This window comes from Lipophrys pholis (assembly GCF_963383615.2).
Source record: "Lipophrys pholis genome assembly, chromosome: 5".
In the NCBI taxonomy this organism is placed as follows: domain Eukaryota; kingdom Metazoa; phylum Chordata; class Actinopteri; order Blenniiformes; family Blenniidae; genus Lipophrys; species Lipophrys pholis.
In genome coordinates, this window is record NC_137628.1 from 29,218,474 (window position 1) to 29,233,853 (window position 15,380).

The 15,380-nt window shown below is 44.8% G+C and overlaps 3 protein-coding genes across 7 annotated transcripts; 1 reads left to right on the forward strand and 2 right to left on the reverse strand.

The window, feature by feature from the left end:
• Positions 1–2,223: 2,223 nt before the first annotated feature.
• Positions 2,224–4,559, reverse strand: hmgb2a (high mobility group box 2a). The gene is made up of 5 exons (XM_080464665.1): positions 4,454–4,559; positions 3,334–3,492; positions 3,102–3,250; positions 2,849–3,023; positions 2,224–2,775 (listed from the first exon to the last, which is right to left on the reverse strand). Exons 2-5 carry the CDS (start codon positions 3,478–3,480, stop codon positions 2,605–2,607), a joined length of 642 nt encoding a protein of 213 aa, XP_080320791.1. The 5' UTR covers positions 3,481–3,492; positions 4,454–4,559; the 3' UTR covers positions 2,224–2,604.
• Positions 4,560–6,075: 1,516 nt separating this feature from the next.
• Positions 6,076–9,791, forward strand: pmm2 (phosphomannomutase 2). 2 transcript variants are annotated; one of them, XM_080463263.1, is made up of 8 exons: positions 6,076–6,340; positions 7,332–7,443; positions 7,658–7,734; positions 7,801–7,892; positions 7,992–8,091; positions 8,166–8,241; positions 8,310–8,425; positions 8,744–9,791. In XM_080463263.1, exons 1-8 carry the CDS (start codon positions 6,269–6,271, stop codon positions 8,846–8,848), a joined length of 750 nt encoding a protein of 249 aa, XP_080319389.1. In that variant the 5' UTR covers positions 6,076–6,268; the 3' UTR covers positions 8,849–9,791. The 2 variants fall into 2 exon arrangements, with proteins under 2 accessions (XP_080319389.1, XP_080319390.1); XM_080463264.1 differs by having other exon boundaries at positions 6,098–6,272; positions 8,744–9,116.
• esf1 (ESF1, nucleolar pre-rRNA processing protein, homolog) lies at positions 9,112–15,369 on the reverse strand. 4 transcript variants are annotated; one of them, XM_080463261.1, is made up of 14 exons: positions 15,294–15,350; positions 15,135–15,235; positions 14,144–14,476; positions 13,430–13,701; positions 13,029–13,142; positions 12,738–12,847; positions 12,398–12,550; positions 11,974–12,088; positions 11,565–11,874; positions 11,356–11,483; positions 11,172–11,268; positions 10,411–10,490; positions 10,168–10,320; positions 9,652–10,083 (listed from the first exon to the last, which is right to left on the reverse strand). In XM_080463261.1, the coding sequence occupies exons 3-14, from the start codon at positions 14,466–14,468 to the stop codon at positions 9,760–9,762; spliced, it is 2,181 nt and encodes a 726-aa protein (XP_080319387.1). In that variant the 5' UTR covers positions 14,469–14,476; positions 15,135–15,235; positions 15,294–15,350; the 3' UTR covers positions 9,652–9,759. The 4 variants fall into 4 exon arrangements, with proteins under 4 accessions (XP_080319385.1, XP_080319387.1, XP_080319386.1 ...); XM_080463259.1 differs by lacking the exon at positions 15,135–15,235 and having other exon boundaries at positions 9,112–10,083; positions 15,294–15,369; XM_080463260.1 differs by having other exon boundaries at positions 15,135–15,350.
• Between the last annotated feature and the right edge of the window lie 11 nt (positions 15,370–15,380).

Here is a 15,380-nt window from a genome sequence, read left to right on the forward strand (position 1 = left end):
TATAACTTTGTTGATCACTTCCTGGAAACCTGTACTCCACTTCCTGTACCTTTTCTGAATACATCCGGTACCTTTGCAGACCACTTCCTTTGCCTCTGCGCACCACACCCCGACCCCGACCAGATACTGAGGTTCTGCTGCAACTGGGAACAAAAAGGGGCGAGATAAAGAATGTAATTCTATTTGATCATTATCATTTGGAAATGGATTATTAGTAATATTATCATCGATATTTCCTTAATAAATGTGCATTTCTTGTCATTTTAGTTTTAGAATTTTCATTCGCCAAACTTGAATGAAAATTTGCAAAAATCACATTTTAACAGTTTCAGCATTTGGAAATATAGGATCAATCACTCCTGGCTCCTTTAATTATTTAATACCCAAGCAACAGAAAGAAAACAGAAACTGAGTTTCCGGTACCCTCGGACTCGGGTGCGACTTTGTTTGGGAAAAGACTGTATTTGTCAGTTTTTTTGCGAAAAGTCATCTTTAATGAATTTGTAGTATTGATCTGATCGACTCTACATGAAGACAAAAATCTGCTAAAAGTACATTTTGCCTATTTGTGCAATTTTTTAAGGGCAATCTATCTTTCTAGAAATTGGGGGCTTCGCCAAAACACCACCAATAATAATAAAAGCAGCCAAAGGAAACGTGTTTTTTAAACCAACTTATTTGATAATTCAGTTGATTACAAGCGATTCAACTGAAACCATAAATGTTGGACAAAACAAACAAACAAACACCAAATTCCATCTAGCTTTGGTACAAATATGTTTTATAATGCTGGAACTTTTAAAGTTTGGTCAAACAAAGTCGTAATTCCCCCCAAAATGATTGGTGCCATGAGAAAACGGCTTTTTTCTGCGTACATTGAGTAGTCTTAACCCTTTTTTAACAGTCTGGTGATGGTTACTAAAATGCAAAAAGAAAAAGCTAAAGACACCTATGATGATCACCGATAGAGAGCTGCGAGAAGGAAATGTGAAGCTGGGGTGTCAAGAAAAAAAACAACCTGTGTTGAATCGTAGTAGAGCTCCAGAGATCTAACCAGTGGCCTCCACTCTATATTATGTTCAAGTTTAAGCGTCCTCTTGGTCTTTCCTATTATATGCACTTGTTGGCCACTTCCTGTATCTTTTATAAAGCACTTCCTGGAAATGTGTGGTCCACTTCCTGCCCTTTTGAGCACTGCCCTCTATATGATGCTGATTTTATTTATCTAGCACAAAATACAAAAAAATCACCTCAAAGAACTTTCACAGGGAAAAAATATAACCCAACTTCCTGTACATTTGAACACCACTTCCTGCCTGCTAGAGAAGCTCTTTGCACTCCATCTTTTACTTTATCAACAGATTTGAACAGAATTAAAAGTTGAAACAATATTGGGGTTTTTTCGCCCCAATACACATCACAATTTGTAAACCGTGGAAGCCTGAAATGGATCATCGATCAGTGAAATGACACCCATTAGTGAAGGTTTTGAATATATTGAACTACTTTGTGAAATAAATCTTTTCATTTAAGAATTCATCTCATTTTGAAATTTTAAAAAGGTAACCCTTGTAGTGAGAAGCTCAGTTTTTCTTTCCAGATGTTTGGATCACTGAGCAGTAGTCGACTCTGGTAGAATGACGTTTAGTTCCTCACATCAAGTAGATTTAACGGGCACACTAAATAAAAACAAAAAAACTCTTGAAATCAGGCCTGTATAAATAGTGAAACCGTCACATGCAGAGATCAGACTCAGGTTTATTTCATCACAACGAATTTGAGTGTATCTGCAAAAATTTCACTTTTGGGGGGGGTCGGTTTACATGGCACGTGTTCTGATCCACTGTATCTGTAAAGTTTTTAATCCGGCTCCCAAGGTGGAAAGATTCTTTCACGGCGCAAATCCCTCCTGCAGACTGATGGAGGAAACAGTGCCTGTTACTGCGGTGTCCTCCAGTGGCCCGGCCTAGTAACTACATCGTTGTCTCCGTGTCCTCTGCTGCAGTGGAAACGCACTTTTTTAGCGGATTGTTGTCATGTGAAACATTGTCGTGTAAACAGGGCCTGAAAGCTGGAGAACCTGAGAACTCTGAAAAGACCGCTTCGGCTCCTAATGGTTTGATTTTAACCACAAACAGTCAAGAGTGGTGCAGCCATCAGGGACCGTGGAAGTCCTGAGTCACTAACAATGTTAATTTAAAAAAAAAAAAAAAAAGACAAATATAATATACAAAATTTTATTACAAAACAGAAAAGTCATTCTACAGAGTTGTACATTAAAATGGCTGCAAACATTTCTTTACTCAAGACTACATATAAACGCTGGCAGTGAAACAACAGTAGAGAACCAGCGCCTGACTCACAACACGAGCGGCGCTTCCACAATATTGAAAACGGTAAGTTGATACCCCGCCGCTGCCCACCGCCTGCACAACACGGTCAGTCCACTGTCCCAACACAACACAAGCTGAGGGGGCTCTACCATGGACACACAAACAGGGGGGGCTAAACTACACACCCCTCCCCCACAGCAGCGCCCACTCAGCCACACAAACACAAACTGGAGTTAAGCTCAACATCACTTCCTGTCGCCCGCCCAGTTACTCAGTCGTCGTCCTCGTCATCGTCATCATCGTCGTCCTCCTCGTCTTCATCATCATCGTCGTCGTCGTCATCATCAGCCACCTGCTGCTTCTTAGCGGAGGGCCTCCCGGGACCACTCTTCTTCACGTCTACCTTCCCGGCGCCACCTTTGCTTTTGTACGCCGCCATGTCCTGAAAGGAAAACGCCCGTCACTACCTGCCATCTTAAAACCTTAAACAGGAAGTCCATGAAGCGTGGCCACACCTTCTCGTATTTCTCCTTGAGCTTGCCGGCCTTGGCCTCGAACGGCACCTTGTCCTTGGCGCTCTGCGTTGACCACAGCTCCCCCAGCTTCTTGGCGATGTCTCCGATGGAGATTCCTGGATTCTCCTCTTTTACTTTGGGACGAAACTCGGAGCAGAAGACAAAGAAGGCAGAGCTGCAGAAGAGAAGGTGACATGGTTTAAACCTGCTCTCACACACACTAGACCACATGGGGGTGCCATTTCACACTTACGGGGGTCTCTTGGGGGCATTGGGGTCCTTCTTCTTCTTGGTCTTCTTGGCTCCTTTAGGTGGAATGTAAGTCTTCATCTCACGGTCGTAGCGAACTTTGTCGGTCTTTGCCATATCCTCAAACTTGGACTTCTCTTTAGGGGACATTGTCTGAAAACAGTAAAGAGTTTAAGTTGAAGCCACAACCACCAGTGGAGAGCTAAACTATTGAAGTAAGAAGCTGAAACAATCACCTTCCATCTCTCGGCACATTTCTTGGAGAACTCAGAGAAGCTGACACTCGTCCCCGGGTGTTTCTTCTTGTGCTCCTCGCGGCAGGTTGCAATGAAATAGGCATAGGAGGAGACTTTCCCTCTGGGCTTATTCGGATCTTTCCCCATGGCTCAAGTTGACTGCAAAAACATGTCAAAAATATAAAGACCAGGCACATCAACCACTAAACATGAGTCAACTTCCTCATTCCTTCTGGTGTTTCTACAAGACTTAAGGTAAAAAAAATAAAACAATTCACTAGTACATTCAGACTAATAAATATGCAAAGTACATTTTAATTGTGAACACATTTGGCAGTGATCGTTATTATGTAAACGAGTAGTTTGCAGTTATTTACCTTAATACACCTCAAACTGCAAACATTTTAGTCCAGAAATTAGTAAATCTTTAAGCAATACGTTGAAAAGCCAAAATAATTTAAACGTTGCTCGTCGTATATATTTTAAATCGAGAGCGTGGCGTTCCAGCGCCATAACTGATTTTTAAGAGTAAACAGGCCGCGGCTCTTTCGCTTAATCCGATTTCAGACGCGACTCCATTTTCTATCTTCCCGCCGAAACGCGGCTGCGCCAACTAAACTTCCCGACGCGACGAGGCCGTTTAAAAGCCCGGATTCGGTCCCAGGTCGGACATTTACACGCGTGTGACTCATGCGGACATAAACGTCTGATCCGCAAAGTCCGAATCGAAGTTTATAGTAACTTTTATAAGGCGGGCTCAGCTGGTGTAGTGGGCTAAGCTAGGCTAGGCTAGGCTAAGCTAAGCCAGCCCAAATGGCGATTGAAGCGCATGTTGCGCACCAGGTTCCAGTCCGTGGAGAGCCTTAACCTTCACCGCCCGACACACTTAACCTTCACAACCGAACGGGTTTAAAACAAATGCTTTGTAATGTGAAAACCTACACGACATTAAACGATGTAGACGCTGTTGTAATCGTAGTTAGTTCACTAAATGCGCATTTACAGCTCAAATGAGACAGCCGACACGGCTGCGACACATTACAATAAACTGCCGAAGGACAACCGGAGGGATCGGGAAGAAAAACATTTCTAAAATGTGAAACGAGCGCCGGTGTCTTACCTTCTCTCTGTTGAACCGTCTGTAGAAGAGTGAATGAGGAAGAACCGACGACTGTTTTCACCGTTGTGCTGCGAGAAAAACAAGGTCTTTAGCCCCGCCTTTGATTGGTCAGAACGGACGACATTTACGTTCAAACATGATACATCTGCTTCTGCGATTGGTGGACACGTACGCAAGCCCCGCCCTCGTGTGTATGTACGTAAGCCGGACGCTGATTGGCTGCAGTGGGGATTTAAACGGAGGGCGCGAAACGGTTCTTTGTTTGAACCAATGAAAATATGGTGGGGGGTCGATCCCGCTTCAGCTGCTGCTGAGCTACACTGCAGAGAAACTTCTCCAGGACAGGCTGCTAAAGCTCTGCACTCAGATTAATGTACTGTTTATTTATGGTCATAGTTCCAACACATAGAAAACACGAACACCAACAATTACTGTTGTCTCTAAATGACCAAGGAAACCAACAGTAGCTTATTTTGATTATGTGTATCCTATAAATTCTATGGGATAACAAAGAATATATGCATCTCAACTTAAACCCAAAACAACAACCCCACCCAAAAAGAACATCTAAAGAAAATAACAAGAGCATAATTAATGACATTCATTTTCTCTCATCAGCAGTCTGAACTGTAATACTTAATTATTCTGTGTTTTACAGCATTTTTGAAAGTCAACAATGAGCTACTACATTTCACAATTAACTACATCACTCATAAGAGATATACACCTATTTTGCCAATTACTTCTCAATTTACAAAACAAAAATAAACAACTCTCTCAACTAAAAAAATCTCTTGAATGTAAACAGAAAAAAACCTTGATTCTAAAACCAGTAAACTATTTACAATGATTTTAAAGGCACAGTGTCTGAAAATTTAAAAGTGCAGTTATTGTATGAAGATTAGATTTGTAGAATCTAAATAAGTGGCAATATTTATTGATGACTGATAAAGAAAAATGCATTATGATGAGATGCTCCAAAGGTTGCGTGAAACATTTCAACTTACACCTTTTGGCTCACTGTAACTTCAGCGATGCTACTCAACAGGCCACTTATAACCTCCAGTTTCCTCCTACTGTCCGAACAGGTGCATGCGAAGTTAATTGATGATCCTCAATTGCCTATAGGTGTGTGTGTGTGTGTGATTACCTGTCTCTCTGTTTACCCTGTGATGGGTTGGAGACCATGGACACAATGGAGCAGTGTAGAAGACGGATGGATGAATGGATTAATGGATGGATGGATGGACGTCAACATGTACACTGTTTTAAAACAGTCCAGACCAGTTTTGAATTAGTCAAATTCAAACTACTTTAGGTCAAGTCTAAGAACAATCTCTACATCCATTTCGAATTAATGAAAAAGTAGATTTTATTCTGTCCAAATTTAATTTTCAATCCAGTTGAATCGCTTTGTGTTAGGTAGAATGTGTTTAATGAGATTTAGTGTTCCAGATAATACCAGATCTCCAGCAGAAAGTAAAAACATTCAGGAAACATTGTGTTTTTAATTTTTATCAGAGACATAAACGGACGTCCCCTCATCCATCGCTGATACACACTCCCGTCCACCAGGGGGCGGAATGCTCCGTCAAACGGCTGCGGCACATGGAGCTAAACGAAGAGGCAACTGGCGCGAGGCCTGCTGGGAGTTGTAGTTCTAACAGGAGCAACTGCAGACAGGAGCGGAGTGAAACCAACTCGAGATACCCGAGTCTACAGAGCACCGGGCAGCCCCCTGAAAAGTCACCCTATCCCGGTCCACAGAGGCCCGCACGGCCCGGCACGGTTCGGTTCGGTTCAGACTGCTGCAGGATGAGTGAGTCCGTGGACACGAGCACACTTTGTCTTTTTGACGTGGACGGCACACTCACAGCCGCCAGACAGGTACTGAATGTTTTGACTTCCACTTTATGAACTGGGAAAAGTACCGTGTCAAAGTAACTAAGTACTTCCTGCATCACGGAGCAGAAGTGCACACGAAACTTTGATGCATCTCTGCGTTTGTCTGATCTCAATGGACAGCTGACTCCATCTTCCTCTGTGTTGCGTCACTTCTGGTCCACGTCAGTACGTCCAACGAATGACGTCAGACGGCACGGACTGCGAAAAATTCAGAATTAATATAAAATTGTAAAGTAATCGTAATAATGAGATTAAAAAAGCTGAAATGTTTGAAAACGGAAACACTTATGTATTTCATTATGCTTTCTGTTGCGACTTTATATCCTGAAAACAAGTTTGTAATAGAATATGATAAAATAATACTTTATTAATCCCAGATGAAACATTTTAATGAACTGAGTAGCTGCTTTAGAGCTTTAATGTTAACGCGGCAGCTCAGTCTCAGTCACCCAAACTGTCCTAAAATAACATGACAATGTTCTTAACCTTACAGTACAGCTATTTGTTTATTGTAATAAATTTTAATTATATATTTATAATAATAAGTTAGTGGCAGTAGTATAGTTGCTAAAAACAAAGTAAAAGTCACTGTGAAACACGTAGTACATTTCCATTTTTCCCACAGTGAAGCAGCTCAGTCAGTACTTGTGCAGGACGAGTGGACCTTCACCACATTTCCTCTGATTGTTTGCGGCATGCAGTTTCCTGAGCCGCCTGCCGGCTGTGGTCTCAAAACAAGTGTGACAACAGCAGGAAGACACATCCTCAGTTTATTGTGTTCACATGCTGGTGCAACACATAAAAAACTTACTTTACGTTACTACATGTTTATATTATTGGTTTCTCAGCTGTTTTTAGAGACAAACGATCAAAGTGCAATTTATCTGATCAATAGGATTGAAACCAGTAACCAATAGAAACCGCTCTGCTCTGTGTGTATACGTGTGTCATTTCACTGTGTGTGTGTTTGCAGTGTGTGACTCCTGACATGGACGAGTTCCTGCAGAAGTTAAAGACTCGGGTTCGAGTGGGTGTGGTGGGGGGGTCGGACCTGGTGAAGATCAAGGAGCAGCTGGGAAACGATGGTGAGAAACACACTCGTCTGTCGTTGTCCTGTGAACATAAAGATGTTGATTTTATTTTCTGTGTGTGTGTGTGTGTGTGTGTGTGTGTGTGTGTGTGTGTGTGTGTGTGTGTGTGTGTGTGTGTGTGTGTGTGTGTGTGTGTGTGTGTGTGTGTGTGTGTGTGTGTGTGTGTGTGTGTGTGTGTGTGTGTGTGTGTGTGTGTGTGTGTGCGCAGTTATCCAGAAAATGGACTACGTGTTTGCAGAGAATGGCCTGGTGGCCTATAAGAATGGACAGCTTGTCTCCATCCAGGTAAGGCCACATATGTCCTGACTCCTCCCCCACCAGCAGCGGTCAGCTGACTCCTCTCCCCGTCAGTCCATCCAGGCTCACCTGGGAGAAGAACTGCTGCAGGACTTCATCAACTTCTGTCTCAACTACTTGGCCAAGATCAAACTGCCGAGGAAGAGGTGAATAGCCTCATTTCCTTTGTATGTCACAGTAGTGTAATAGAATCACTGGATTACTTTGACAGATTACAGATTATAACATTCTGTGTCGCCCTCTAGAGGAACCTTCATCGAGTTTCGTAACGGGATGTTGAACGTGTCTCCGATCGGTCGCAGCTGCACGCTAGAGGAGAGGAATGAGTTCTACCAACTGGATCAGGTGACACATTCACACATCCTGGGGGGGGCAGCAGTATACTGTATGTACTGACAAAGGATGTGTCTGGTTGACAGGAGGAGAAGATCCGGGAAAAGTTTGTGTCGGTGTTGAAGGAAGAATTCAAAGGACGAGGACTGACTTTCTCCATCGGTAACACACACACACACACACACGCACACACACACATACACACACACTCACCCGCTCTCTCTCTTTAGGAGGACAGATCAGCTTCGACGTGTTTCCTGACGGTTGGGATAAACGATACTGTCTGAACATCGTGGAGAAGGACAAATATTCCACCATCCACTTCTTTGGAGACAAAACCAAACCTGTGAGTGTGTGAAACACACACACACATATTGGGAAGGACAGAATGGAGAAAACAATGTCGGACCTTAATAATAATAATAATAATCATAAGAATAATAATCAAACCTTTTCACCTTTGACATAAAATGAGCTCAAATTGCTTCACATTGAAAAAGTGAGTGGGGGCAATAGAAGTGATTCCTCAGAGAATAAAGTGATAAAATAATAAGGACTCGGCTGCTTCTTAAAGCTTCTCAGAGGTGGACTCTGGTGGTTATTTATTATAATAAATACATAATTATATAGTCTACCTTTCCTGAAGCTTATCAACTCTTCACAGGGAGGAAACGACTACGAGATCTACAGCGACCCCCGGACCATCGGACACGAGGTCACGTCTCCCCGGGACACTCGCCAGATCTGTGACGAGCTTTTCTTTACCTGAGAGAGGAGGAGGAGGAGAAGAGAGGAAGAGGGGCTGTCCACCCTGCAGAAAGTGGAAATGGGTGTTTGGTGGTGGTGTCAAACCAACAGTTTGTTCAGACTGGACCAGGAGGAGGCGGAACACTGAGAACTCAGAACTCTTCTTTAAATGTCTGATCTATGAAGATTAACCTGAAAAGAGTTTAGTAGAAGTTAAACTGAAGCTTAACATCTGAACTACAACATTTGAGCCTAAAGTATGTCGGACAAATAAATCCAATGAAAAGCAGTGTGAAGTCTCGATTTTATGAATTTACTCTCCTGTGGTTGTAAAGAAACAGAATGAAGGAAACAAATCGTGTGAGCTTCTGTTCACCTCCAACCGTCTGTCTTTCCTCCTTCGACATCAACAAAGCATTTTACCCCAGAGCTGCTAATGCGGCTCTGAAGGATATGCTGGAGCCTGGTTAAGAGCTTTTTAGGTTTTAAAAGAGGTGTGTCCCTCATAAAGCAGAGTGGAACCTGGACAGGCGAGCAGCCCTTCATTCAGGAAGTTTGATGAACATCACTTTCATGTTTCACATCAGGACGGCAAATGTCGAACAAATCAAAGCAGTAAGAATGTGTTTAAAGTTCAGTGAGTTCTCGTTCGTCCGGGACAATCGGGTCCTCATCCAAGATGGCGTCACGCCACGACTGATTGGAGCTGCTCTGATAACCACCCATCTTCTGCTGTACTGCTTCTTTTGCTCCGACTTGAATTTTAAAGCATAAAATTATTATTTTTTTTAAACATTCAGATGTAGAATAAAATAAAAAACCATGGACATGTTAGTATGAAACTTTATTTAAAAAATCCAGGTTTCCTCTGTCACTCAGTGTATCTCCTTGTTCTGCAGGCGAGACGTCCGAGTCCTCAGACAAAATAATAAATTAGAGTTTCTTGGTGAACTTCTTGCGAGAGTGAAACTGCTGCGTTTTACTTTTAATGGATTTGATGAGCAGCGACACGCCAGGATCCATCGACGCCTTCTTTGCCGTCGGAGCCTCCTGCTCCGATTCCTGTTGCACCCTGACCTCCTGTGATGTGGGCGTGGCCTCTGTGTGTATGGGCGTGGCCTGCTGTGCACGGCGCCGTTGCTTCTCGGCCACGATACTCTGAGTGGATTTGGTCTTCCTGAAACTTGGGTGTGAAGGATCCAGATTAAAGTGATGAGACGTGAAGAGAGACTGAAACCGAGAGTCCGACACGTCCACCTGCAACACAGCAACACACCATCAGTAACAGAATGCCGGCGCCACACTGCCCCCTCAGGTGTTGATGAGAACTACAGTGGTGACCTGGAATTGGTCCTCCTGCTGCTCCTGCCCTCTGCTTTTCTTCTGCAGCTTCTTCTTCTTCTTGCTCAGGTTCTGCTGCTCCACAATCTGATCATAGTTGAAGTGTTTGTGCTGGTCGTCCTCGTCGTCGTCCATCAGCAGAGCCATCTCAGCCTACACACACACACACACACACACACACACACACACTGAGTCTGCTGCCATATTGAAGTTAGTGAACACCGACTCACTCGAACATCAGACCTTCTGTTTCTGCAGCTGCTCTTCATCCTCAGCTGAGCGCTCCTCTTCCTCCTGCTGCAGCTTCTGTTTCTTTTTCCGCCCTACAAAGACACAGTTATAAGTTTAATTCCCATCTCCACCTGACACTGAACCCGACTGCTCCCAGTGGCAGAGCCTTGCATGGCCACAGCCTCCGTTGTGTGGGTGAATGTGATTAACGACGTAGAGCACTAAAGAAGTATAGAACATTTACCTAAACCATAAACTTTTGAACATGTTATCCTTGTGTCTGTTGAGCTGGTTTGGACCATTGACATCAGTTGATATTTTTATCAATTTTTGCTGTTTATCTCGTCCGTCAGAGCTTTAAAGTGGTTAAGTTTCTCTCCTCACATCAAAACAAACCAGCAGACCTGCATCAAAACAAAATGAAACTATTTCCCCTCAGCTGGAGGCGTTTCTTTGGATGCAATCAGCTTTTCTTACTGAGGTACGGATGTAAACTCAACGTTCCTCAGCTGCAGGTGAGGTAGATTTTAGTTTCACATTGGAGCTGTGAGATCAGGTTCACCTACTTACAATATGATGAAACTGCTTCATTACAAAAAGGAGCCTCTACAGACCAGGTCAGCTGATTGGCTGAGTGGAAGGAAAGGTTCATTGGAAGTGCTTGAGTTGGGGAATGAAGGAAAATGTGTTTCAAAGAGTTTCAGAAAAGAGTTGGAGCAGACTGAAGTCTGTAGGAGACATCTTTAGATACGTGGGAGAGAATAAAAAGTAACCTGTGCCTCGGAGCTCCTCAGAGAAGAAGGGGTCGCTGAGGTCAACGTCATCGGGAAGCTCGTCATCGCTCAGAACCTCGTCATCTTCATCAAGTCGCTGACACCAGAGACACAGAGGTCAGACTGACTTGGTATCAACACGATGAGATCTCCTCCGCTGCTCTTCAAAGTGACCTGAGCTCACCTTTCTTTCGCCCTTCTTCTTCTTCTTCTTCTTCTCCGTCTTCTTCTGCAGGAACTCCTCCCACGGCGTCTGCTGCTCTTTGACCTCCAGCTTCTTCTTCACCAGCCTCTCTGTCGTCTCCTTCAGGCCTGAACAGGAACAGCAGAGGTTCCACAGTGAGTGTCCAGTCTGACGGAGGAGATCCTCCTCCCACCACCTCCACCTCCTACCTGGCACCCAGCTGATCTCCATCTCCATGTCCCGGTCCTCCTTCTTCTCTTTTTTCTGGAGGTCATTGAGAAGCTCTCTGTACCTGGAGATCTGCTCATCGCTCCTCTTCTTCTTCTTCTCCTCTTTATCTTCTCCCTGACACTCTTCCTTGCTCACCTCTTCCTCCTCCTCCTTCTCCTCTTCCTCTTCCTCCTCGCTGGAGGAGGCCAGGTAGGCCTTGAAGTCCATGTCGAGCAGCTCGTCTTTGTTGAACTTCCTATTGAGGGCGCTGACGCGCTCGTGGTCGGTTTCATCCCACGTGAGCTGCACCTGTAGAAGAAGAAGAAGAAAAGAAGAAGTCAGGCGGCTGCAGGAGAAACAAGATGGCGTTTCTGAGTAAGAATAGGAGAATTGTGGGAGTCGGCCCACCTTGGAGGTGGCGGTGGCAGATGATGTGAAGAGTTTGGGCTCGTACGAGGACACGTTCACATCTGACGCCATGTCTCTGGGCTCCTCGTCAAATGTCACGCCATCAGGAATAAAACTGTCAGACACAACAGGTCAAAGGTCATTTAGGCCTCGTTTCCACTGCACAGAATGTGACGGGATGGTAAACCAGACCCAGACCTGCTGCACAGTCCCACACACATACACACAAAAAAGAGTTAACAAAACAACCACTGTAAAGCCGAGTGTGTCAACAACAACAGAGGATTCATATGGCCGATGACATATTTATATATTTCTCAGTAGAAACGAGCTTCTGCAGCTGGTGAATCATGTGTGTTAGTCCCTGTGTGACCTGCAGGTGGCGCTATCACACATACATACACACACACATACACACACCTACCGGAGGTCCAGGACGGAGCAGCTGCTCTCGTACTCGTAGCCGTCACACTCCTCGTAGATGCGGGTGGCAGTGCTGACCGAGTCGCACTCCAGCACAGCGTAGAAATACTTGAGGCGCTTGAACTGGTAGTCCCGCATCTTTTCTCTGTAATCTCTGAGAGGAACCAACAAAAACACAAGCAGCAGCTTTTACTACAACTCTGAAGCTCTCCAAAAAGCTTCGTCCTGCTTCAAGGTTCTTCTGTCATCACAGCAAGGGAGAGTCCTTAAACTGACAACTTCCTGTTTTAATATGGCAACTTCCTGTTGGGTACCTCCCTCCTTCTTTTCCTCCTCCTCACCTCTCCTCCTCGTTGTCCTCCTCTGAGTCCTCGGGTATTGCCTTGAGCTCCGGTGGTCCTTTCGTCTCCTCCTCCTTCAGCCTCTCCTTTCCAAACTGTGAAGGGTAGATCTGGACCACAGTACCCACAATGCACTGCTGTTAGTCCTCTGTATGTGTTGTTCTTTCGCTTCTCCTCCGTCTCCGTTTATTTCTTTGACCTGACATGGTGTGTGTGTGTGTGTGTGTGTGTGTGTGTGTGTGTGTGTGTGTGTGTGTGTGTGTGTGTGTGTGTGTGTGTGTGTAGGTCTACCTTCACTGCTAGCACAGCGCCTCCTTTAGGACAGAAGGAGTTGAACAGGACCAGCAGGTCTTTGGCCTTCATCCGATCCCAGTCCATGTTACAGACGGCCAGCCGCACCGACACCTGAAACACTCCAGTTTAATCTGGACTGCAACACTTTAACACCTTTCTAAAAATGTCTAAACCAATTTCCAAGCTCCGACTCCTGCGTCTGGATGGAGCTAAAGGAGTTAGCCTGGGACGCTAAAGGAGTTAGCCTGGGAAGCTAAAGGAGTTAGCCTGGGAAGCTAAAGGAGTTAGCCTGGGAAGCTAAAGGAGTGAGTTTTGAAGACTTTCAGGCTGTAAGAGGCATTAAAGTGTAAAACTGCGACCGGTGGGCTTCACACTCGGACCTGATCACAGGTGCTCACCTCATCGGTTCGCGGAGCGTCTTTGCACAACTCGCCCCAGTCGTGTTCGATTTCTTCTTCCTCTTTCCTCAAGATGTCGTCCACCTCATCTTCATCGTCTTCGTCGGAGCTCGTCTCCACGTTGCCTTTTCCTCGGGCCAGATCAGGTCCGGAATCCTCAGACTCATCTTCACTGTCTTCCTCCTCGCTGCTTCCTTCCGAGTCAGACTGCTGCTTCTCGTCCTCCTCTTCCTCTTCATCATCATCTTCATCGTTGTCATCATCATCATCATCTGGGGAAGAGAGGAGACTAACTGAATTAATTTCTGCGTAAAATCACTGAACTACTACCAATTAGATCCTTACAGAGCAGCAAAGTAACCAATCAAAGAGCTCCTTCAGAAGGGGGAGGAGTCACATACCAGGAAATAAACAAACGGGCACTGAAAGTGTTGAACCCCAAAACTGGAAGAGAATCTCTATTACAGATGTTCATGCAGTGGTGCTGGTATTTTTGTGGAGTTCCTCAGGTTTCGAATTCTCTGCTCATGCTCACATAACTTTGGAAATGTTTACATTTATTTTATTGTAACGAGAGTGACGCTAATTGTCTGAGAAAACTTTACGGATCAAAGGATCAACACTCAGAGGATCACTACTGTTAATGTGTTAGTGAAGCCATGAATCTGTGAGGAGCCGTTCTTGTACAGTTATTGGAGGAAATCCTCATCTCACCCTCAACTCCTCCTTTCCCATCATGCACTGCTGCTCTAAGCCGCTTCACTTTGTTCTTCTGGTCCTCGTCCTCCTCATCCTGCTCCTCAGAGTCAGAGTCAGACACTTGGTAGAAGCGTTTGAGGTCATCGGTGGAGCTGTGGTTGACAGGACGTCCCCGCTTGTCCACTGTGTACGTGGTCTTGAAGCGGCGGTCGTGAAACATGGACTTGAAGCGCCGGTCGATCGTCACTTTACGATCTCTGTCTGGCATTTCCCAAAACCGTGGATCCTTCTGCACCTTAAGGAACCGCTCGTCCCCCGCTGACTGCTTGTTGGACGCCATGGCGACGCCTACAACGACACACATACACGGCGAGGTGACAACCTGATCACAGGCAGCGTGACGCTCAGCCTGCGATTCTCCAGACTGAACCTTTTGTAATGATGCAGTGAGACGTAGGATCAGCACATGTAAAGAAGTGTTGGTTTTGTTTACGATATGTGGGTGTTGCTCCAACCACATTTTGTTGCATCTAAGTGACAATGACAATAAACCTATTGACTCATTTCCACGGAGGAAATTCAATTTAAACAGCAGCAAAATGTAACGTGTTAAATAGTAGATATGGTAAAAGGGTTACACTTTGAGCAGAGTCCCAAAGCGCTTTACAGCTTTAGTCCCATTCATCCATTCACACACATTCACACACCAATGGAAGTTTAGCTGTAATGTGATGACATGTAGCGTCTTACAGCGTGACGCGATGAAATATTATGTCCTAAACTGCATCGTCATGAAACATAACTTGTTACAATGTAATGTGGTGAAAGTAAAAAGTAACATGATGAAACGTAACGTGTCAAAATGTAACGTGTCAAAATGTAACTTAAAATGTGAGGTGATGGAATGTAAAGTGATAAAATGTAGCATTTAAAACAGTCAGGTGGTGGAATGTGACGTCTAAAAATTGTAGCGTAATGAGTCTAAAAACATTAGAAACAAACAGACTCGCGTGCTGTTTACGTCTTCCCGGTCACTCTGCGGCTCCTCGGCCGCCTGCAGCAGCTGAACGGGTCCCGGTCCCGGTAACAGCACGGGGGAGACCTCACCTGAGGACCACGGTGCGGTTCTTTATCGTCACTATTATTTAAAAAAAACAAAGTTTACCTGCACGTAGCTTCTCGTACACACGTGTTTTCCCAGCGAGCACCTCGGGTTGACCTCGCAGAAGCCCCACCTCCTTCGCGCTACGGA